The sequence below is a fragment of the Delphinapterus leucas genome, chromosome 13, assembly GCF_059928025.1.
Source record: "Delphinapterus leucas isolate spDelLeu-1000000601 "Yukka" chromosome 13, BTC_Dleu_Yukka2, whole genome shotgun sequence".
NCBI classification, from domain to species: domain Eukaryota; kingdom Metazoa; phylum Chordata; class Mammalia; order Artiodactyla; family Monodontidae; genus Delphinapterus; species Delphinapterus leucas.
In genome coordinates, this window is record NC_143141.1 from 65,350,519 (window position 1) to 65,374,388 (window position 23,870).

The following is a 23,870-nucleotide window of genomic DNA, read 5'->3' on the forward strand; positions in this document are numbered from 1 at the left end:
TGTCTCTCTTTTCTGAGCTGGGGTTGCTCACCACTCTCATTGTCCCTATTCTATTGCATAAATCTGCTCTCCATTGCTTGATAGAGTCCATTCCTGTTTCTTTGACTAGAGACAGCTGAGAATTCTTTCACCCAGATAGTGCCTTGCCTTAGGGCACTTTATTTCACTTCTGAGTCCCGGTCTTAGTTTTGGTTAAATACAGATTGTGCTTATCTGCTAAAGTTTTACTTTAGAAGGGTCTGGTGTGGGATTCAATGTCAGCAGCACTTTGACCTTTGGAAAAGAGCTGCCCTGCTAGTTGTTTATGACTGGCTGTAATACTTTATGATAAGGACGAAGGCAGTTCATGTCTTGACTGGAGAATTCTACAGATCTTTCAGTTAACTCGGCCCTATGTCCTTCCAACCACAAATGTTCTGGCCCTGGTGAAGATAGAGGACTGTGAATTGTGCTTCATTTTCTTGGTAGATCAAATTCACCCACAGTCAGTTCTACATGAAATCTTCCACTCCACTTGTCCTTTTATTATAGCCTCATTTAAGAAGGAGCAAACAAGCAGACAAAACAAACCTCAAAAACTCTGGACTGTTTTCACCTACTAGAATATGCTAGTAGTTCCTACGCAGGGTTAGATACATGGTCAGTTATTCAGTATTGGCAAATCTTTTACCCAGGAAGATGTGGGCCAGAAACCCAGCAAGTTTAGCATCCAGAAGTGTTGTTTCCAATTTGAGCATACTGGCATTAGAGGAGATGATTCCTGCAGAGAGGAGGATAGGAATGAACCATGCATATGGGAGATTTTCTGGGTAAATGAGCCAGTTTTCTAGAGCTTTTTGGGTTCACACTTTCATTGCGGCTAATGTGCATTCCAAAGCCAAACATCATTTTGGGATTTTTGGCAGTTGTGGTCACATTGCTTCTTCTCTTTAGCACCAAATCCCAATTCATTAAATCAGTATGTTGTTTCTCTATTTTAAAGCTTGCATTCTTATTTTTATGTCCCTGGTGGTCTTGGTTTTGTATCCTAGTATCTTACATGCTTGGAAAAGAGACCCACCCAATTTTTTAGTGGCTTATTCACAATTGGATACCTGTTATAAATGTTAGGGTGGTGTTTTTTTTTTGTTGTTGTTTTCTTTATGACTTCTATGTGAGTATCTCTGGCCATTAAGTAGCTTATATGTGTAGTGTTTAACTTTACTTACCCTAATTAAATTTCATCTCATTTATATTTCTGAACTCATGTTTTTCATATAATGTCATTTAACAAAAATACTGGTTAATATTTTGGGGCTGAAATGAATTTTGGTCATGAAATTGGAGTTTGCAGTCCTTTTTCTGTTGTGGTTTGGGACTTTTCTCAATACAACTCATTTGAATTAATGCTTAGAGTAATAGAGCTGGAAGGAATGTCTGCTATTCTTGTCCAAGCTTCTCGTTTTAAAAAGTCCAGCTAATACCTACAGAGGTTAAGGGACACAGTCAAAGACACATTGAGGATGAATGTAGACAAGTCTGTTTTCTGAATTTAGTCAGGTACCCTTTTCATTTTACCCTGTTGCCTCCCCAAAATGCTGTTTGATAATAAGGAAGGGTAACTGCACTGGGTATAATCTGCATTTTATTGTGAACTCCCTTTCTTTCCCTTTTCATCTTATCTTAGTCTTAGCCTATTATAAATTAGATATTAAACCCTAGTCTCACATTGAGACTGAATTCTTTCTCCAGAAAATTCTTTTCGGTTAGAGAGAGATTATTCATTCTATGAAATAGTCTGTATGTTCGGAAGTTACAAGAGAAAAATAAGTATAAAGCACAGTGTATTTACTACCTCTTTTGGCTTGAGAAACATTATTTAACCTTCCTGTGCTTTAGTTTCTGTCTGTCAAATGGGGATAATAACTGTTCTCATAATACTGTTTTTGAGGATTAAATGAGTTAATGTATGTAAATTGCTTACTTAGAGCCTGGCACACGATACAGTGGAAATGTCAGCTCTCTACTTTGTGAGAGTTTTCTGGAAATGTCAGCTCTCGACTTTGTGAGAGTTTTCTGGAAATGTCAGCTCTCAACTTTGTGAGAGTTTTCTATGTCCTGTCACCTTCCCTCAGGACTTCTTGTCAGGCCCAATGACAGGACTTTTCTTTTGTCTTATTCTGGAGCCTCTACTTTTTTTTTTTTGCGGTACGCGGGCCTCTCACTGTTGCGGCCTCTCCCGTTGCGGAGCACAGGCTCTGGATGCGCAGGCTCAGCGGCCATGGCCCACGGGCCCAGCCGCTCCGCGGCATGTGGGATCTTCCCGGACCGCGACACGAACCCGTGTCCCCTGCATCGGCAGGCGGACTCTTAACCACTGCGCCACCAGGGAAGCCCTGGAGCCTCTACTTTGTTGATGCTTTTCTGAGAAACAATAGCCTTCTGTTTCTTTGCTCTGATGCTTTTTGTTCTCTCTTTCACTGTAGTACTAGGTATCTGTTTAATAATGACGTACAGAATGTTAACTTTCACTGATTGTAGTTTTCTTCTTTTTAAGGATTTGGAATGCCCTGACAGATAATTACGGAAATGTAATGCCTGTAGACTGGAAGTCATCCCATACTAGGACCTTGCATTTGCTTACTCTGAACCTCTCAGAAAAAAGGGTAAGTTAGGAATTGCATCAGTAGTTTCTGAATAACTGATTCTCATAATGGAACTAAAAAGTAGCATTTCTATTTAACCACAATTGGTTGAGTTGCTTCTTATTTCCAAGCTTATGGCAATTGGAGTGGCCCTCTTTTGCCATCTCGGTTCTGCTACTGTCAGCTTGCTAGCACTTCCCTCCAATTCTTCCCCAGCACACACTCAACTTTATGTTTAGGTAAATTTTCATCACCTGTGTATGAACAGCAGCGATCAGCATTTTCTTCCAGCTTAAATAACAATATTGATGTGCTGAGAACAGTCAGAACCCTAGCCTTTGATTTAATATATAGAGGGTACTGGAATATCTACAGAGAGTTAACTTTCTGATGAATTTAATGACTTGCTAGGTGTGACATATCGTCTGAAGATTGTGTTTTTCTGTGAACATTGGGGAACCTTTAAAAGATTTCAGCTCTTGGCTTTTTAATGTGTTCTTGGCTAACTGTTGGAGGCTGCTAGATGTGTCTTGGAACTGAAAGTGAAGATACCTTGAGTAAGAAGTGTGAGCACAGGTGATAGGACAACAAGGCGGACAGAAAAACGAAGAGAATTGCTTTAAGTGGAAAATCACAGTGTGGTTTAAAACTGATGAGAAACGAGGCCAAATGGAAGTTTCAGAGCCTGACTCTTTAAATTCTTCATCAAATAGCAGTGTAAGCTCATGCCAGGTCTTTTAGCATGCTCTGTATTTCATTAAGTGTATTTGTGCAATTACTGGGAGTATAATGCAGTAGGGCTGTGAGTATTTTAAATCATTTTCTGAAATGATTTTCTTAAAAATGTGATTCAGAAAAGCTTGCTCCCTACTATTTTCTCGTAAAATATATAATTCTGACTATATTTCTTTGTATTCTAGTAGATATAGGATTTGTTCCAATTATTAATCCCCTTAAGCTGTTTTGCAGGCTGACCTGACATACATTTAGGGAAAGGAATAAAACAAAATATTTTATGATCTGTCTTCTGTTTATTTGCATCTCAGCTATCATTCTGGGCTTAGTTCAAGTTTCCCTTCCTCTCTGAAGCTTCCTATTACTGTTTTAGCCTTTGCTGATCTCATGGAATTATATAATTTTAGAGTTGGAAGGGACTTTAAAGGACACTTAATCCAGTCTCTCATTTGGGGGGAATTCCCATCTACAGCGTCTCTGACAGATGGTCATTTTGCCATGGCCTCAATCCTGACATGGAAGGAAAATGCACTCCTCTCTGTGGGAATCGGTTACGCTTGTTGGGGTGTGAAAATCGTAAAGGACTTATCTGTCCCACAGAATTTAGCCCCCTAGTCTCCTGCGAGCTGGTCCTCACAGTGCTTTGTCCGTGTCTCAAACCATTATTGTGTTCTCTTATTATATATCTGGGTCTGTCATTAGATTGTAACCTCCTGGTAGGTATCTTTGTATTTGTCTTTCAGTAACCACCACTGTGCCTGGCACATACTGATTACTAAAACAAGTGTTTGTTGAGTGAACAAATGAATAATCTCATCAGTGAGGCTATATAAGTTCAGATACCATGGTGGAAAGTGTTTTAAAAATGTTTTCTATATTATTTAACATAGTGTTGAATCCACAATCGCCAGTCAGTGAGTACTTTTTTGTTTGACATATTAAAAAAATAGTAGAGAAGAGATCTTTTCATAGTTTCAAAGGGAAGTACATTAGTAGCATGAATGGAACACTCTAATCCAGTTTCAATGAATATTGTTATTTGGTTACCTCTGGGGACGTCACTCCCTTTATCTGCCTTTTGACTGTTTTCAATGCTAGAGCAATGGCATAGCCAAGGGTAGTGATTAGTAATGATGTGGAGTTTAGTACTAGTACTGGTTGTGAAACCCTTACCTGGAAAACTCAGCAAGTTAAAATGGACAAGTGATCATCTAACATCTGTCTGTCTTGACATGACTACCCAGGTGATGAATACAACTGAGATGAGAAGTCTAGTCCTCAGGAATGAATAGCACACATTAAGTTCCTGAAGAACAAGGTACGATGTAAGAAGCAACCATGTTATTAGGTAGCATATAATTAATGTTTTTTGTGTTTTTTGGTTTTTTTTGCGGTACGCGGGCCTCTCACTGTTGTGGCCTCTCCCGTTGCGGAGCACAAGCTCCAGATGCGCAGGCTCAGCGGCCACGGCTCACGGGCCCAGCCGCTCCACGGGATGTGGGATCTTCCCGGACCGGGGCACAAATGTGTGTCCCCTGCATCGGCAGGCGGACTCTCAACCACTGTGCCACCAGGGAAGCCCCAGAAGCATTCTTTAGATTATTCCAGTTGTATAACAGTGTCTATATGAAATTTTTTTAAAAATTTATTTTATTATTTATTTATTTTTTGGCAGTGTTGGGTTTTCGTTGCTGCGCGCAGGCTTTCTCTAGTTGAGGCAAGTGGGGGCTACTCTTCGTTGTGACGCGCAGGCTTCTCATTGCGGTGGCTTCTCTCATTGCGGAGCACGGGCTCTAGGAGCACGGGCTTCAGTGGTTGTAGCGCATGGGTTCAGTAGTTGTGGCTCACAGGCTCTAGAGCGCAGGCTCAGTAGTTGTGGCGCACGGGCTTAGTTGCTCCGTGGCATGTGGGATCTTCCCGGACCAGGGCTCGAACCCTTGTCCCCTGCATTGGCAGGCGGATTCTTAACCATTGCGCCACCGGGGAAGTCCCCTATATGAAATTTTTGACAAAAGGGGAAGAGGTTTCTTTTTGGTTAGGATGAGAAAAACAGGAAACCATAGTTCCCTAGATTTGTTTTTAATTTTTTTTCATTGATGTTTAAGATGGCACACTTCTAAATTTGATGGGTCTTTTCTAGAGTAAGGCAACTGGTACATTCCAAGTTCTTACATGGGCACATTTTTTCCATTTGAGGCAGCTTCAGTTTTATAGAGGGAAACAGAACCATGGCTCTGTATCTAAACCTGGCATAGGAAGGAGTGATGGGAATGCTTGGCAAAGAGGCACATTGATGCCGAATGGGAGCGTGAATGATGATACCCATGACAGCCAAGGTTAGTTTTCAAAGCCCGAAAGGGATTCCAGCCCTTAGCATATGCCATCTCTGTGGGGAATGGGCTTGGCTCCCTCTCTGGAAAGATGGTCTGGGATCATTATTTCTGTTGTCATGGAAATTTATTCTAATGGCTTATTGGTATCACTCATGTGTTTTGGCAATAGCTGTAAACCTGTTCTAAATCCAGTGCCATTCTTGATCATGCTTATGTGATAGAATGCTTCTAAATCATTTTGCCTTAGGAACATCTCCTGTGCTGTGTTTTTCCTTCTATCATGAGGATTTCTTCAGGGACAGGGACTTTGTTTAATGCACCTTTTTATCTTCAGGAGTAGAAACAGAAGATAATAATGGCTTCCTTAGGAGTAATTTTAAAATTAAAACTTTCACTTGTCTATAAGGGGGAAAAATAAGACAAAACTATGGTCCTCAAGTCACCACATAGAGTTGTGATTTTGGGGGAGGGTGTTGAAGTTTTAGGATCAGTGAATGTAATTGCTAGGTACTCTACATCATCGTACACCCTTGTGTGGCACTTTTCATCTCCACTTATACTATCTTGAAATCAAACATCCTCTCTCATCAAGAGCCACATCTCTTGACCTTTCTCCTTTCTTATTAACAGGATAACTGTCTAGTTTAAAAAAGTGAACTAAAGCTATAGGACTTAACATGAAAAAGCAGCCTCTGCCCTACTTACCTCATAATCCTTGACTTCCATTTACCAGAGGCAACCGCTTTCAACTACTTCAACTTTTCATCCAGCAGATAACATTCTCCTATCATTTTACTTGATTTTATTCAACTTTAGACTTTATTCATTTACTTTCTACCCAGAGGATGAGGGTTTAGCACTCTCAAAGTCTTCCCTCTAGCCGTCCAACCACAACCCTCACAAAAACTTTTGCTTCCCTCATCTTCCCAATATAATTATGTCAAAATTTTTGGTTATATTAACCTTCATAATTCATATTGACCTTTCTTTTAAAAATTAATTTATTTATTTTTGGCTGCGTTGGGTCTTTGTTGCTGCACGCGGGCTTTCTCTAGTTGCGGCGAGTGGGGGCTACTCTTCGTTGCGGTGTGCGGGCTTCTCATTGCGGTGGCTTCTCTTTATTGTGGAGCATGGGCTCTAGGCACACGGGCTTCAGTGGTTGTGGCACAAGGGCTCAGTAGTTGTGGCGCATGGGCTTAGCTGCTCTGCAGCATGTGGGATCTTCCTGGGCCAGGGCTTGAACCCGTGTCCCCTGCATTGGCAGGTGGATTCTTAACCACTGAGCCACCAGGGAAGCTCTATATTGACTATATAAATGTTCACATATAAGTACATTTTATGATTGCGTGTCCTCTTTTTTTTTGTTAAGGTAGTAATAATTGCCTTTTTGTGGTTGATCTAGGTTATCATTAGCTCACTAATTAAACCTCAACAGAGCCATAAAAGTCATTTTAGTAAGTGAAACACACTAGGTAATCTGTCAGGCTTTCTTTCTCTTTTTCTTTCATGCTTTTCTTGATTCCTTCTGCAGTAACAATTCTAATCTGAACTGGCTACTCTCTAGTTTAGCTCCACAGTCATCATTCTGGGATCTTTACTTCACTGTCATTATAAGAATTCCCTTCACCTCTTTCTTGTGTTAGATCCTATGTCTGCTTCCTTTTTTGGTTTTCCTCCTGGTTTTAATGGAACATACTCTGCGTGGTTTTCTGAGAAAGGGTACCTGAGAAGTAAATTCTTTGAGAAATTGAATGTCTGAAAATCTCTTTATTCTAACCCCCTACCGAATTGTTAGTTTAGCTGGATATAGGATTCTAGGGTGGAATTTATTGAAACATGGAAATTGCATTGATTTTTTAATTCTCTGTTGTTGCTGTTGAGAATTCAAATGACGTGTTGATTTCTGATCCTTTTAATGTGTTGTTTTTCTCTCTCTGGAAGCTTTTAGGGTTTTTTTTCTTCCCCCACACAGCTTTTTGAAATTTCATATGTTGAAGGCCATGTCCAGGCCTTTCCTAGCCTGATGGTGCAGTGAGAAATCAAATGTGGGGGCGTGTCATCCCCGTGGTGCAGCATGGCATTGCAGTATGTGGTAGCAGATAGAGCTGGAGTGCTGATGTGGCTCCTCTCCCAGCCTAATGTTATGAAAGGCAGCACGTCAGTGTTTTTCTTTGCACTTCTCACCTGCAGGTTTCTTATTCTGTGGGGTGTATTCACCATTAAACTTCAGACCTGTGAGGAGCTAGGGAGGCAGTAGGGACCTACATCCATCCAACTGTATCTTCAATTTTTATATATATCCTCTGTACTGGTAAATAATTTTCCCAGGTAAAATATATATTTTTTAAATTTTGTACTCTCTGCTAGAACTACACGGTTGCTTCTTACGTAGTTCCTAGTTGCCCATTTGTTCTTTGGGAACTCAGTGTGCCACTCCTTCTGATGAACAGAGTTCTAATTTGTTCTTTTCATCGTCTGAATGGTCACGTCATGATGGATAGATGATCACTTGTCCATTTTAATCTGCTGGGTTTTCTAGGTCAGGCCTTTATAGTTAGCAAAGGTGAGGTCATTATTATAGGGGCTGTTGATATTCATGTGGGCAGGTTAAGAGACACCATATGAGGTAGACATGGTGCAATACCCTGGTGGTGGCAACAGCAAGCAGCCCTTTAGCACCCTTAGGCATGAAGAGAGGTAAGGAGAGGGAGGAGTTACCAGAACCTGGGGAGAGTAGCTATGGGGGAGAGGTCAGCTTGACAGGAGCTGCAGCCTTTGGAATCTGGTAGGGAGGGAGACAGTAGAATAAATGCCCAGCCCTTCCCCTCCTGCCTTCCAGTCTCCTGCTAGTGTCTACCAGTGTGTTAACCCACCTGGAAGCCAGAAGCCAAGGGCATCCTTTGATGTAGCCCATAAAGGTCAGCCTCCGGGGGCACGACTGGGGAGAGAGACGGTAGTAAGGCAAAGAGAAAATCTCCAGCATAGTTTGGTTTAAAGATATTTTTGGAACCTAGAAGTACTCTTTTTTGGAAGAAGAGATAGATTTTCAACTGGAAGGGCTCAGTATGATCCGCGTGGACAGTTCCCATCTGCCAGGGAGTTGATTACTTATCTTTTACTCTGTTAAAGTTAGTTACTTGCAAACTAACTTCTATGTTTTCTGTGGAATTTTTACATATACTAATCTTCCTATTAGATCATTAATTAAATAACATTTGCCCCTGTCTCCCGCCCCCCCCATTTGCTATAATTCCCTATAAATTGCTATCGAACACCATATATTTTTGTACTTCCTAGACACTCTTCCCCTTGGAATAAATAGCTAAGTGTGTGTCTGTTTGGGCAAGAGGGGATATATACAGCACCTTAATTTCATATTTATTCTACATTCCTCTCATTTTTGTTTGAGATGACTATGCAGAGCACCTCACACACTGCCTGGTACACAGCAGCTGTAATAATATCTGCCTTTTGAAGCTCTCAGCAGATGCTTCCCTCTGCAGCCTCCTTTACCCAGATGCTTCGACTTAGTTGTGATCAGAATGTCCTCCTCTTAACAGTGCGTAGTTTTTGTTTTTAGACGAGTGACAGCTTGCTCTTTGATACCTCAGACGATGAGGAGCTGCGAGAACAGCTGGATATGCATTCAATCATCGTCTCCTGCGTTAACGACGAGCCCCTCTTCACGGCAGACCAGGTACAAAGGAGAATCTCATCCATCAAAGGAAGGGATCCTTGGCTGAAAAACGATTTCTTATTGTGGCCATAAGTGATGGGGTGTTGGAATTTACTTATTTCTATTGTATTTTCTGGTAATACAGGCTTAACAGTTTTCTCCTGAGGAAAGAAGAAAGTATATGTAATCTGAAGCAGTTGGATTATGTTACTTGGGAAGATTTTTCAATATATGCAATTTTCCAAGATAAGCATTGTTAAAACAGTATAGTGGGTTACTTTAAAAGAGGGTTATTGCTTACATTGGAATCAGAAAAAATCCTGTGAATTTTCTTCTTTCTTTACATTTAACCAGACATGGGCAAACCATATCTGTGCAGAAGTTATCTAGTTTCTCTAAAACCTGTGTAGAAATCATTAGCACTTATTAGAAGTCTTTATTGTATATCCAGGAAAGAAGTGAGCATTAGTCCTGTGGAATGCTCTAATAATGTCAACCCTGTATTCATTTAAAACCAGTTGAATCAGCTTTCTCATTTTCTGAATACCCTTCCCGCTTCTGCTGTATCGTCAAACTGTGGTGCAAGAGGTTCTTCGTGAAGTCAAGTGTTCCATGGCTACTGGGACTGTGAGTTCTACCACACTGTATTTTTAGGCTGGAAAGACAAGGCCGGTAAAGAGAGGTATTGTGGCAAGATTGGGAGGAGTATGTTAAAAATATGTCATTTTGATGCTCCTTAGTCATATTTGTGGTTGGATTGTCTGAAGCTTGGAAAGAGCATGGTGCTTAAAAAACAAGATAGTAAGTTAGAGGGCTGAGTGTGGTACAGCCTGATATTCCAGGGAAAGTTCATTGTCTCCTCCATACTCTGCCTGAAAACCATAAACTATCTCTGCTTTTAAGACTGAGAGAGGACTTCCCTGGTGGTGCAGTGCTTAAGAATCCGCCTGCCAATGTAGGGGACACGGGTTCGAGCCCTGGTCTGGGAAGATCCCACATGCCGCGGAGCAACTAAGCCCGTGAGCCAGAACTACTGAGCCCATGATCCATAACTACTGAAGCCCACGTGCCTAGAGCCCGTGCTCCACAAGAGAAGCCAACGCAACGAGAAGCCTGCGCGTCACAACGAAGAGTAGCCCCTGCTCTCCACAACTAGAGAAAGCCTGGGCACAGCAACAAAGACCCAACACAGCCATAAATAAGTAAATAAATTTAAAAAAAGACGGAGAGAAACAGATTCCGTAGACTCTTTCAGTGTCTCATTTTCCTGTTTAAAATGCGTATTTTGGAAACTCTTCTTACTAATTAGCATAATCCCCACTCGCTCAGGTTTACCTGTTTTTCCTTAGTACTAAGTGTTATACGTTAGGCTCGATGATTCATGCTGTATTTTTTTAAATAGTTTTTTTAAACTCTTAGGTCCATTTTTAAAAAAAATTATTTTTATTGAAGTATAGTTGATTTACAGTATTGTGTTAGTTTCAGGTATACAGCAAAGTGATTTGTTTATATATGTATGTATATATCTGTATCTTTAGATTCTTTTCCACTGTAATTTATTACAATATATTGAATATAGTTCCCTGTGCTATATAGTAAATCCCTTGCTTATCTAGTTTATATATATGGTAGTGTGCATCTGTTAATCCCATACTCCTAATTTATCCCTCCCCCTCCCCTTCCACTTTGGTAACCATAAGTTTGTATTCTGTGTCTGTGAGTCTGTTTGTTTTGTAAATAAGTTCATTTGTACTATTTTTTAGATTCCACATATGAGTGATATCATATAATATTTGTCTTTCTCTGACTTACTTCACTTATTGTGATAATCTCTAGGTCCATCCATGTTACTGCAAATGGCATTATTTCATTCTTTTTTATGGCTGAGTAATATTCCATTGTGTATATATATGCCACACCTTCTTTACCCATTTATCTGTTGATGGACACTTAGGTTGCTTCCATGTTTTGGCTATTGTAAATAGCCAATTTTCACTGAGTTCTGTATCCTTCTCAACTTCTGGAATTTGGAACAGGACAAGAAACTGCTGTAAGATTTGAGCAACACAGCGTATGACAGTGGATCATTGTTTCAAAAGCAGATATATTTCTGAAATTTTCCTGCTTTCGTGTAGCTTTTTTTTCCTCTTTAAACTTCTACATTTAAAGTAATTATTAAATATACCTTTATTTTCCGTTGAATTAATATATGAAATTCTTTTCCTGCTGTTAAAGGAAAATTTTGCTACCATAGAGGTAATTTCTTGCTTTTCATATAAATTTTTTTTACACTGTTGTATTTTCTAAATTTTATGTCAGTTTTATTAAATAGCTTTAGATTGAGCACTTGGTGTGGTATATGGTAAATCTTCTGTCACTTGCTTTCTTTTAACTATGATCTGGTTCTGGCATGTCTGAAGTAGATTATATGTGTGTTTGTAGCATCATTTCTCAGACATTACAAGATCTGATAGGGCCTACTGAATCCTGATGGACATTTTAAATCATATTTTGTTTATTTTTGTGTTTAGTGTATTGTAACTTTTTTTTTGATAAACCGTGTGTACTCTTACAGTCAATTTTTGTTATTGAGAACACCGACTCCTGCACACTGTTGGTTAATGGAGAATTTAGTGTACTTCTACTGTGGTTGCTTCAGATGAGTGCCGTGTTACAGGTGGGTCATTTTTCCTATGTGTATTTAATTAACAGTGGTTTGTATATTTTGGAAGGTGATTGAAGAAATCGAAGAAATGATGCAGGAGTCACCAGACCCAGAAGATGATGAAACACCCACCCAGTCAGATCGGCTTTCAATGCTTTCCCAGGAAATTCAAACTCTTAAGAGGTCTAGTACAAGCAGTTATGAAGAGAGTAAGAAGCCTGACTTAAATCAGTACTCTTTGTGCTTTTGTATACCTCAGCCATGTAGTGGGACCATCTCCAGAAGTCTTTGGCTCTCACAGGCTGGGTTATATACCCTTCCCCTGCCTTCCAGTGATACTCGACGCATATATTCATCATTGCTCAGGGACTGTGTCATACTCGCCTTTGAATACTGTATTTGTCTGCTTGGGCTGCTGTAACAAAGTATCACAGGCTGGGCGACTTAAACCACAGAAATTTGTTTCTTATAGTTGTGGAGGCTAGAAGTCCGAGATCAAGGTGTTAAGCAGGTCTCATTTCTTCTGAGGCCTCTTCCTTCTGTCCTCACATGGACTTTCCTATGTGTATCTGTGTCCTGATCTTCTCATTTTTAAGGGCGTCAGTCACGTTGGATTAGGGCCCACCCTAATGGTTTCACTTTAACTTAATTATCTCTTTGAAGACCTTATCTCCAAATACAGTCATATTCTCAGGTACTGAGGGTTAGAACTTCAATGATGTCCTCTCACATAAAGGGAAGTGCTGAGAAAAAACTGAAAGGGGGTTTCAGGGAATATCCTTCCCTTCATCTTCCCAATTCTCAATAAAACTCACACATTGGGGCATATGCGTTTAAATATATATTTAGCTTAACGCAACATTGTAAAGCAACTATACTCCAGGACTTCCCTGGTGTTCCAGTGGTTAAGACTCTGCCTTCCAATGCAGGGGTTGCGAATTTGATCCCTGGTCAGGGAACTAAGATCCCATGTGCTGCGCGGTGCAACAACAACAACAAAAAAGTGCAACTGTACTCCAGTGAAAATTAATAAAAAATATGTATTTAGCTTAATTCTTTCAACTTGCCTTCTCCTCTCTTCAGAAGTGTCCCAGAGCCCTGCTAAGTTGCTTGTGATTTCTTGTCAGCAGGTATTTTCTGTACCCTTCCTCTGCTTTTGTGTTTGTTCTTTTTCTTTTACAAGCTTATTAAGTCTTGACTGAACTACTATTCATGGAATGATTGATTTTTTTTTAACATCTTTATTGGAGTATAATTGCTTTACTGATTTTTAGACAAGTAAAAAAATTTTGTTATACTTCTCAGCCATTTGAGAAGTAACTTTGCCCACCTACCTCTACTCAGACCTGCCCACCAGAAGTTTGAGGACTCTGAGAAGATCATGAACAATTTAATTACTTAGAATATGATTTTTTGCTCTTTGGCATTAAACACCTTGTTGTGCTGCCTTGAAACATTTTGGTCTTAGTGTTTGCTGTGCTTTGCTTTTTGGTCATAGGAGTGAAAAGGCTGTCCGTATCTGAATTAAATGAACTGCTGGAAGAAATTGAGACGGCCATCAAGGAGTACTCTGAAGAGCTGGTGCAGCAGCTGGCCCTGCGAGATGAACTGGAGTTTGAAAAGGAAGTGAAGAACAGCTTTATTTCAGTTCTCATTGAAGTGCAGAACAAACAGAAAGAGCACAAAGAAACAGCCAAAAAGAAAAAGAAGCTCAAGAACAGCAGCTCTCAGAATGGGAAGAACGAGAGAAGTCACCTGCCCGGCACAGTAAGTGATGTTTTGCATGTAGCATCGCACACTGGAAACAGCTTCAGTGGTCATTCCAGTGCTCCGGGCCAGCAGAGGCAGGCAGGGCCTGTGCATACAGGAGTAGGGGTGCTTCTCACCAGAAAGCTAAAGGGATTCTGTTCAAGAATGCCACTGTGCTCTGCTCCTTCAGAAAGGTGTTTTCTTGGTGAGGGTATAATGGTTATCTGGATAATTCAATGCTGAAATATTTAGGAGGGAGGTAAGTGGAAGGAAGAGGGGGAATAAAGGAGAATGTTTGAAAGAAAAGAAGCTTCAGCAGGTGACCATTTCAATACATCAGAGTGTTAATAGGGGTGCTTTATGTTTGGCTGGTGGGCAAATGAATGGTATTGCTTTATTGTTTTTGCTTATTTCTTGTGAGTTGTATAGTGGAAAAAAAGGGGTGCTTTTAGAGGTGGCTGAACTGTGCTGAGCCTAAAAGCATAGGTTGACTTGTAAACCATTTCCTCCTGATTTATGAGTGAAGTTGGAATGTGAGGATGTTAGAGGCAGTTACATGACATCGGCCATTTGGCCTAGTATTTGGCAGACTAGAATATTACTGACTGGTGAAAACAACTTTAGGATATTTGAATCTTTGACTCTTGGTATGAAGTTTTTTGTTTTCTGCTTTTCATTTTTCCTAAGGTGTCCTATTAACTTTACTTGATTAAATTTCATTATAAACATTAACTGTTAATTATTTGAGATGCATTTCCTTATTGGTCTTATGGCCATTTCATTATTCTTTGATCAGTTGAGACCTTGTACCTTGTCACCTTTATCTTGTTTGTATGTGAAAAAGTGTTGGTTTTATTTTTAGAGTAAAATAAAAGGAGAGAAACCCTTTTTTTTTTTTTTTTTTTGGTAAGAACACTGGGATTTTAATTTTGTAAACCACATATTCGAGTGCTCAAAACAGAATGTTGCCCATAGAGAATTGGGGCCTGGGCTGAGAACTTGTCTCTGCCCAAATGCAATATCACACACTACTACCAAGAGCTAACAACAGGTCTGTCCAAATGCTAAGACCAGGGACTTCGAAATCTCCATCTTAAGCATTATAGGACTTCAGGGCAGTAAAAACTTTATCTTTCAGAGGTGGAGGGGCCTGACAGAGGCTTTGAAACCTGCTGAACAACTCCTCCCAGGGCACATCCTGGGACTCAGTTCCAATCCAAAGGCCTTTCTGAAGGCTGTAGTGCAGTTGTCGACCCCAATCTGTTAGCAGACCCCAGATAGACCCGGGAGAGCTCTGGATGGGCAAAGGGATTCATTTTTCTAAAGGGAGTGTACTTTTTAAATTCATAATATTGATAACATGGTAATGCAGATCATCACAGACTGGCTGTTATATGGTTTGCAATTATAAAAGTTCTGTCTTTGACTAAGTCTTGATTCACTTTTTTCTAAAGAATACTTATCAGAGAAATCTCATTGATCAGACTCTGATGGAATTGAGGAAAGAGAGTGCAGTTCTGGGGTGCTGAGCCACCAATGAGAGTTAATACAAACAAAAAGAATCTTACCATTTAGCGCATTCATTATGCTGTTTTTGGCCTATGAGTAAATGCACATTTTCTTAGTGTAATGTCATTTGTACATAGAAAAGACAGTTTATAAACTGACTTTGCAAAAGTTGCCAGATATGTGGAACAAAATATTTTTTAGAAATGGTAGTATTGGTTGAAAAGCGTTTAGTCACTTCTAGTGACAACAATGAAAAAAACAGCACCCACCAAACAAAAAAAACCCCACCAAAACATACAAAAACTAAAACATTTGTTTGAATATACAGTCCTGGAAAGTTTGCTTTAAAATATTAGGGACAAATTTTTGTTTCTCAGATTTTAAAAAAATTGTACCCTTTAAATTGCCCTATTATGCAAGTGTGATTAAATAAAATGCTTAGTTAAAAAGTCATAGCATGGTTGGTAATTTCTGCCTTTTAGGGATTACATGTAAATCCTCCGTTTATTCATGTTAACACTTGGCTGAGGAAAATAAATGTATCCCTAGAGACATTTAAGGGCTTCTTTTTCTAACTCGCATATAAAAAGGGTTAGAGTGGATTCATTGTGTAATTTTACATGGCATTTATATTGAGAAATGGATTTGACAGGGCAACATTTAGGTCTTATTTGAACCTTTATTAGTCTTGAAATAGATTCATAGGAACAGTAAAATTTTTTTTCACAATATTTGGACTTGTGAAGTTGCTTCTTGAGTTCTGGTCTGCTATTTGTGTCAAAACCTTTAATCAGGCTAGTGATGGCATGGCTAAACTTGTAGTACTAGTTCCCTCCTTCTTTCTGACGCCTGAAATGATGGCAAAAGACCATTCCATTTGTGACACAAGGAGCCTGAAACCTATGATTCTGAAAATAGTGGTTGGTGGCTCAAAAGAACCTTAAAGTGAAATGGCCAGTTGGCTAAACAGATTCCAAGATAACTTCCTTTCCAGACCTTTTGTATAATATACAGTTTTGGCAAGGCCTGATCTCTATGAGTTAGCTATTATCAGTGATACTAATTTCTAAGAATTGGTGATATCGTGCCTTACCTGTTTTCTAATAACATTGGTCACTTTTTTCTTTCTACCTTAGATATGTTTTATTAGCAAGACTTGTACTTTTTCCTTAAGCATGGAATAGCTTCCTGCCATTTTTCCTTAGCATATTTCTTTGAAACAAAACATCAATTTGTAGTTGGTATCACACTTTATCCATCATTGCTAGCTTCTTCTCTTAGGTCCAGAGATACTGTAATGAAATATCTGCGTGTGAATAGAACAGAGTTAAACTCTTTAGGTGTTCATTTTGGAGACATACTTTGTTTGAAACATTTGCTGCAGTGAGTAAAAAATTTAGGGGGCTTAGGGATGCTATTTATAAATATTAAAATACTGAGTATTATAAAGTGAAATGTTGATTTGTTTTAATTTTTAAAGTAATCTGTTATATGTTGGATAAGATAAAGCTATTCATTAAATACTTGCAGAGTGTCTTTCTTGTGCCAGACACTGAAGATACAGTGGTGAATAAAATAGGCAAGGCCCCGGGCCTCTTGGAGCTTACATTCTAATGAGGGATGCAGGCACTAAACAAAGAAAAGAATGAATAGACAACATAACTTCAGGTAGTAGTAAATGCCACAGAGAAAACGAAAGGCTTGGTAAGGTTATTAGCAGTGCTGTGGGAGCTGTTTTCGAAGGGGTGGCCACTGTGTCACTACCCCTCCTGATTGGCAGGGCAGGCTGTTCTTTCCCTCTCCAATTCTCTGTTTGGACGGTAGGTTGGAAGAGTGGATCTTCTCCTTGGCAAATGAGACTCAACAGATTCAAAAACTTTCTATCTCCTTTATCCTGTTCAAAATCTAGAGAAACGGGTGGGGAGTAGGGACTGGAATGGCTGAAGGGCACTGTCTGTTAATGGGTTTGATGACCCACATGCACTTCTTTCAACTGACTATGCTGTTTTGGGCTGTGATGCTTCTATTTATGCTCCCGCCTTTTCCTAGAGCAGCCCTCCTTCTCCTTTCCTGCTTCCACTGTCCACTTGGGAGGTGTTTTTTTTTTTTTTTTTGCTCTACGCGGGCCTCTCACTGTTGTGGCCTCTCCCGTTGCGGAGCGCAGGCTCAGCAGCCATGGCTCACGGGCCCAGCCACTCCGCGGCATGCGGCATCTTCCCGGACTGGGGCACGAACCCGTATCCCCTGCATCGGCAGGCGGCCTCTCAACCACTGCGCCACCAGGGAAGCCCATGGGAGGTTTTTTTTTTTTTTTTTTTAAAAACTTATTCTTCAAAATCATGGTCAAGCGTTGTCTTCCTTTCTTAGAACTTTTCTAGATGACTCTTCCTCCACTGCAGAATTGACAACTCTCTCCTTCTGGGGTTAATATTATTCCTCTTAAATATTTCTGTTAGTACTGTCATATCATGTTGCAATTTTTTGTTTTCATGTCTGTCTCTGTTAGGCTCCCTAAGGATAGAAAATGTAACTTTATTTTCATGGTATACCCAGGTCCCACATTAGGTACTCAATAAATTCCTGATGAATAAATAGTTAAGAAAAGATTTCTTTTTTTTTTTTTGCAAATCTGTATTTCTGCCAGGTGCCAGATGTATTGAGGCTGAATTGCACAGTGATTAAGAACTTTGGGTTAAGAGCTGTGTTTGAATCATGATCCTGCCACTGGGTACATACCCCTTTGAATTTTGGAGGAATTAAATGAAATAATGTATGTAAGACTAGCATATATCCTGAGTAAATGCTAGTTATTACATGTCCAACTGTTTACTAAACGTTTCTCCCTGAATATCTTACGGGCATCGAAATTTATCTTATCAGACTAATGTTACCATTTTCCTGAAGGTGAATTTATTCCTATATATTTCTTTTGTCAGTGAAACTAGTCTACTCATTCACCAAAACCAGTGGAATTATTTTAAGTTTATTTTTTGTTTAGAGGAATAGGTGGATATGTTTTTATTTTTAAATGTTTATTTTTTAATAGGAACAAACTACTTATATTGTCTTTATTCAGAAAGAAAAAGTGAATTACAACACTCAAGGATATCCTTTTCTGCAATACAGTTGACCCTTGAACTAATCAGGGGTTAGGGGCACCGACCCTCTGCTCAGACAAAAAATCAAAACCAGTGGAATTTTTAGGTCAAAGAATATCCGGTTTTAAACAGTCTTTTCAAATTGTCCTACATAAACGTTACCCAGTAACAGCATAAGTAACTGGCCATTTCTCCAAACCTCCAACTTATGATGGATATTATTAATCTTCTCATATATACTGATCTGATAGGCAACTAAGGTTTTGATCTATTGACTGTTTGTACTCTTTTGTGTGTTGCCTATTATATCACATTTGAGTGGTTTTTCCTATTTATTTACGAGGGTGCACATACTTTTTATGTCCTAGTACTATATTCTACTGTAATCATTTGCTTAAATCTCTCCTTAGAAAAAAGTGCAGCCTTCCCAAAGGCTCATTCACATTGTTTCCCCAGCACCTCACCTAATTTTTCACTTAATGCATGTTTGTTAAATTGAAACTTCACTGTAAAGGAGATGGAATCCCAGAGGATTTGTGGTATTTGAATGGTTATTCTTCCGTCAGAGATTTTTTTTTCTTGGCCAGTCTTCTGTTTATATCAAATAGATTCACAGGTCACTGAATTCCAGTGGCAGTTCACATGAGTAGAAGAACAAGTTGAAGTACATCAGTTATCTTTAAACTAGTAATTTAAAAAATTAAAGTAATTTAGTAGTGGTTGTCATCTGGAGTTATCTGAAGTTGTAAAGACATTAGTATTTACCTGCCTAACATTATACCTTACTTAGTAAGCTTATAAGGATGAAAATAGACGTACTTCCTCCTTTAGAATCCAATGTTTGTAAATTAAAGTCATGTGTAAGGCTTCTTATTCGAAGTCTAGGATTGAAAAGATGGGAATGTATAGTATCTTTTCTGTTGTCCATATCACATTGAACTTTCAAGAGAGAGTTCTAGTGTGTTGCTCTCACCACCAGCAAAAATGTATAATTCCTTCAATCTAACCTGAAGTTTATTCTGAAAACTTCTGGGGTGTTAGCAGTCAGTGACTCCATTGTAAAAAGAATCATATTATCCTAATTTATTGCCTTTGGGGGTTGGAGAGAGAACTGCTTAAGGATGAGGAGGAGCTAGGGCTTGAATGATAGATGCTCTTTCTTGTATATTTTTCTTTCACAGATGCATTGTTCCATCTGTCTTTATGATTCACGTAGCTCATATTCTGACTAATAGTCAATCTATTTTGTTTCTCTTTTACATGCAAAAATGCCCCAGTAATATTTTTTCATTTAATCTTGACCAAAGCTGACTTTAAGGTAAGAGAAATTTATTTTTGTTTAGACAGCTACTATTAGATTGTTCTGAAGTTGTTCTAATTTATGCTAGCAATAAGCCTGGAAGGAATTGTTCTGGCACAACTATTTGAATTTGGTGCTTTTTAAGATAATAAGGACCTGGCTTTTTGTTGTTGTTGTGCCTTCTTTTCAACTTGGAATTTTAAAATTTCACGTTTGCTAAGATGATTTAGCCCAGGGATAGGCAAAGCAAACTACTGCCTGAGGGCCAAATCAACCCTCTCTGTTTTATAAATAAAGTTTTATTGGAACACAGCTATGTTATTTCATTTACATGTGGTCTATGACTGCTTTGGTGTTACAAGGACAGAGTTGAATAGTTGTGACAGAGACTGTGTGGGCTGCAAATCTAAAATATCTACTATCTAGCCCTTTATAGAAAAGTTTGCCAACCCCTGATTTAGACTAAAATTTGATAAAATTAAAAATTAGAAGAAAAAAGATGTAAACTCCATTTAAGCGAGTTTGTGTAGATAAAGAAATCACTATATTGTGACTAAAATTTATTATAAAACATAGCCTTGTTTTATCCTAAGAGTGTGTTGAGTTACTCCTTTGCTCAGGGCCCCTCCAGCAGCCTGAGTTGTGCCCGCAGATGGTGACCGTCCATCTCCAAGCCACGTGCCGCAGGCACCCCACCTAGCAACAGCCCTTTGTGCTGTGTGTGTCAGATGCCCAGTACGCTGGGTGAAGAGAGTCAGCAGGTAGCCCAGTTGTCCCCAGATTGGGGGCAAATGAAAAAAATAAAAATGTTGGCAGTGCTCCGGACACATTTTGTTTATACACAGTGATGAAAGGTAGTTTAAAGAAGGCAGAGGAGGGCTTCCCGGGTGGCGCAGTGGTTGAGAGTCCGCCTGCCGATGCGGGGGACGCGGGTTTGTGGCCTGGTCCGGGAGGATCCCACATGTCGCGGAGCGGCTGGTCCCGTGAGCCATGGCTGCTGAGTCTGCGCGTCCGGAGCCTGTGCTCCGCAACGGGAGAGGCCGCAACAGTGAGAGGCCCGCGTACCGCAAAAAAAAAAAAAAAAAAAGAAGGCAGAGGAGAAGGGGGAAAAGGGCTGTGTCCTCCCCTTTTCTAAGTAGTGGTAGTTGAGAGGATAAAGTCTGCCCTGTATACATACTTGAATGTAAATACTAACACATTTTCAACAATAATTTGTTGGTGATCTTTGATAGTATTTCTTTGCATTTATTTATTTCAAAGAATATTCCTAAAAATTAGTGTTAGGCATAAAATGGAAAGTCATTGTAGGGTGGAGAGAAACTTAGTAGTGCCATGTTTATTGTTTTAATAATTCATATCTATGAATTACGAATTATTTTAGATGTGGAACAAATTTGTTTTTTGAAAGGTAGTATTGCCTAGAGAAATATGTTATCACCAGTTTTTGATACCTTACCATTATCCACTATTCATTTTCTGCAATGGTTTTTTGGTGTTAGACTGGTAATAGTGAGCTTTTATGACTCAGCAGTTACTGTAATAAAAATCAGGAGTCTATCTTTTTTTAAAAAATTTATTTATTTATTTTTGGCTGCACTGGGTCTTTGTTGCTGCGCGCGGGCTTTCTCTAGTTTCTGCGAGCGGGGGCTACTCTTCGTTGCGGTGTGCAGGCTTCTCACTGTGGTGGCTTCTCTTGTTGTGGAGCACCGGCTCTAGGTGCACGGGCTTCAGTAGTTGTGGCACGTGGGCTCAGTAGTAGTGGCTCGCGGGCTCTAGAGCACAGGCTCAGTAGTTGTGGTGCATGGGCTTAGTCACTCTGCGGCATGTGGGATCTTCCCGGACCGGGGCACGAACCCACGTCCCCTGCATCGGCAGGCGGACTCTCAACCACTCTGCCACGAGGGAAGGCCCGGCAGGCGGATTCTTAACCACTGCACCACCAAGGAAGCCCAGGAATCTGTTCTTGACTCCTTTATGTCTTGGAAAGGTTTGTTAATTATTTGTTAGTATAATACAAATTCACGTAAAAACCATAATATGCCAGGAAATTGTGATCTTATTATATATTTAGAATATCTGTAAGTATCAGAAAAGAGTTTATAAAACTGACAGGGTTAATTATTTTACTCTAGTTTTAGTAGCTTTGAAAATGTTTGCCAATAGTTAATTACCATATTAAGATTAAATTACATAAAAATTTTAAAAGATCTTCAGATACAAAAAACTAAATTGATGCCAGTCCATTTAACTCCTAACTTTGAAAATCTTCATTCACATCTTTCTGCTTTGAGATTGAACTTATAAATTAGTAGTTCAATATTTAAGAAATGTTCAAATATTTATCTGCTTTGGTGTAACTCATATTTTCTAACTTACTTGGATCTTTTTCGAAAAAATATTTTTTTGGTAGAATTTGCATTTATAACTGATTTATCATTCACATTAAAATTATTTGATTTGAAGAAGTGTCAAAACAAGCAGGATCAATTTTTACATCTTAGGTAATAGCTTACTAATTATTTGAATGTTTTTACTTTTTTTTTTTTACATTTAACTATTGCTTTCAATTCTATGCTGTTCTCATGTTTGGTATTTTGATTATTTTAAGAGTTTTAACTAAAACATTAACTACTATTCCATAAATTAATATTTGAAATCATGTCACTCAAACTACTAAAAATGATGTGATGTATAAAGAACAATAATTATGTTTGAATTTTATTTCTTTTGAACCTCGAGTATAAAGAATATTAATGGAGTGAGAGCATAGATTATAGTCAGAAATAGATGAAAAAGCATTTCCTAATTGCTTTTCCCAACCTTTTTTTCTGATATTGAGCTTTGATATTGAGATTTTTAAAAGCTTTCCTGGCTAGTTAGAGATCTGTGCCACTGGGATCAGGTGAGCCCTCAGCGTAAGAGAAAAGCTAAGAAGAGTTTGATAGCAGGAATAGTCTGAATTTCCTGACCTCTGGGTTAGTTTGGCTTTTCCCTGTCTTGGATCCTGCTTTCTGTGAAATTAGTTGAGCTGGTGAATATACTGTGCAGAGAATGAGTTGGTATGGTTAAGACTCCGGAAAAGAATGAACAAACCACAACTCTGTATCTGATTCCGTGTTGCTTTTCAGTTTAGGTGGTATTTTCTAGCTCTTTTCTTTTTATTATTCAGAAAGACCTTGAATTACCTAAAAGTGTTACTTGTTTTCTGTTCAAGCTTTCTGGCTGATTCAGCCTCAGACAGTAGTATCTTTTCCTTGTGTTGTCTTCAGTCCTTTTAACCTAGAGACTATAATCAGGGTGGTTATTTCTCAGTTGCCATTTTATTTGTATGAGGAGAACTTGAAATACTGTTGTTTACTGTTTGGGAGAAAAGCAGAAAGGTGTGGTTATTTCTGTTTGGGAGTTATGTCCCAAATGTTGGTCTAGCCTTTTGAAGGGAATACAGCCCAGACATTTTCTGAACATTTGTATTTGTTGAACACCCTGCTAAGTGCTTCCCATGGATTATTTCATTTAATCCTCACAACAACCTTATAAAGCAGGTATTATTGTTGCTGCCATTTCATAAATGGGTGAAGAAAAGCTCAGCAGGCCTTAGCTCACAGAACCAGTGCACAATGGAGCGAGGATGTACAGAGTTGTACCGAGGTGGGTGCAGGGAACCCATGGCTCTGGGAGTTCTGTGCAGGTGTATTGTGGATGGGCGTGGACGTCTTGGCTTATTTCTTTGTCTTTCAGATTTTTTTTCTTCTATATCTTGTTTACACTTGGTAGTTCCTGGTTTCGTCTGAGAAAATTTTCCAGAGAATGACTGATTTTGAGACTTTAATACATACTCACACCAGGGAAGCAAATGGTCGTGAGGCGGTAGTGAGTATTCTCAGTATGAACCATGTGACTGAGGCCCTGAACTCAGTAAACCCCTTCCCCTGTCCTTGCCACGTTACTTTGGCACTTTGTCAGCGGTGAGGGGAACAATAAAGTGAATACTGTAATGCTTAATCATTTTCCTGCATATAAAAGGGCTCCCATCAAAAACTGCATTCTGCGAAGGGCATTTTACAGAGCTATTAACTCCTTCATAAAGATGCAGTGGATAGATTACAAAATAATTTTAGACTCACAGAATCTTCACAAGCGCTTTGCTTTGAATTTGAACATTTGGAACCTTTACTTCAAAT

At 39.2% G+C, this 23,870-nt stretch overlaps 1 protein-coding gene across 5 annotated transcripts in view; it reads left to right on the forward strand.

Moving 5' to 3' along the window:
- Positions 1 to 23,870, forward strand: part of FEZ2 (fasciculation and elongation protein zeta 2) — a 49,764-nt gene that overhangs the window by 2,021 nt on the left and 23,873 nt on the right. For all 5 annotated transcript variants that reach the window (XR_016395477.1, XR_016395478.1, XR_016395479.1 and 2 more), the window contains exons 2-5: positions 2,537 to 2,645; positions 9,273 to 9,389; positions 12,101 to 12,242; positions 13,532 to 13,800. Coding sequence is in view for 2 of the 5 variants with exons in the window: in XM_022574101.2 (XP_022429809.1) it covers positions 2,537 to 2,645; positions 9,273 to 9,389; positions 12,101 to 12,242; positions 13,532 to 13,800 (637 nt within the window). In the remaining 3 variants the exon portion in view is untranslated. The remainder of the gene's footprint in view (positions 1 to 2,536; positions 2,646 to 9,272; positions 9,390 to 12,100; positions 12,243 to 13,531; positions 13,801 to 23,870) is intronic.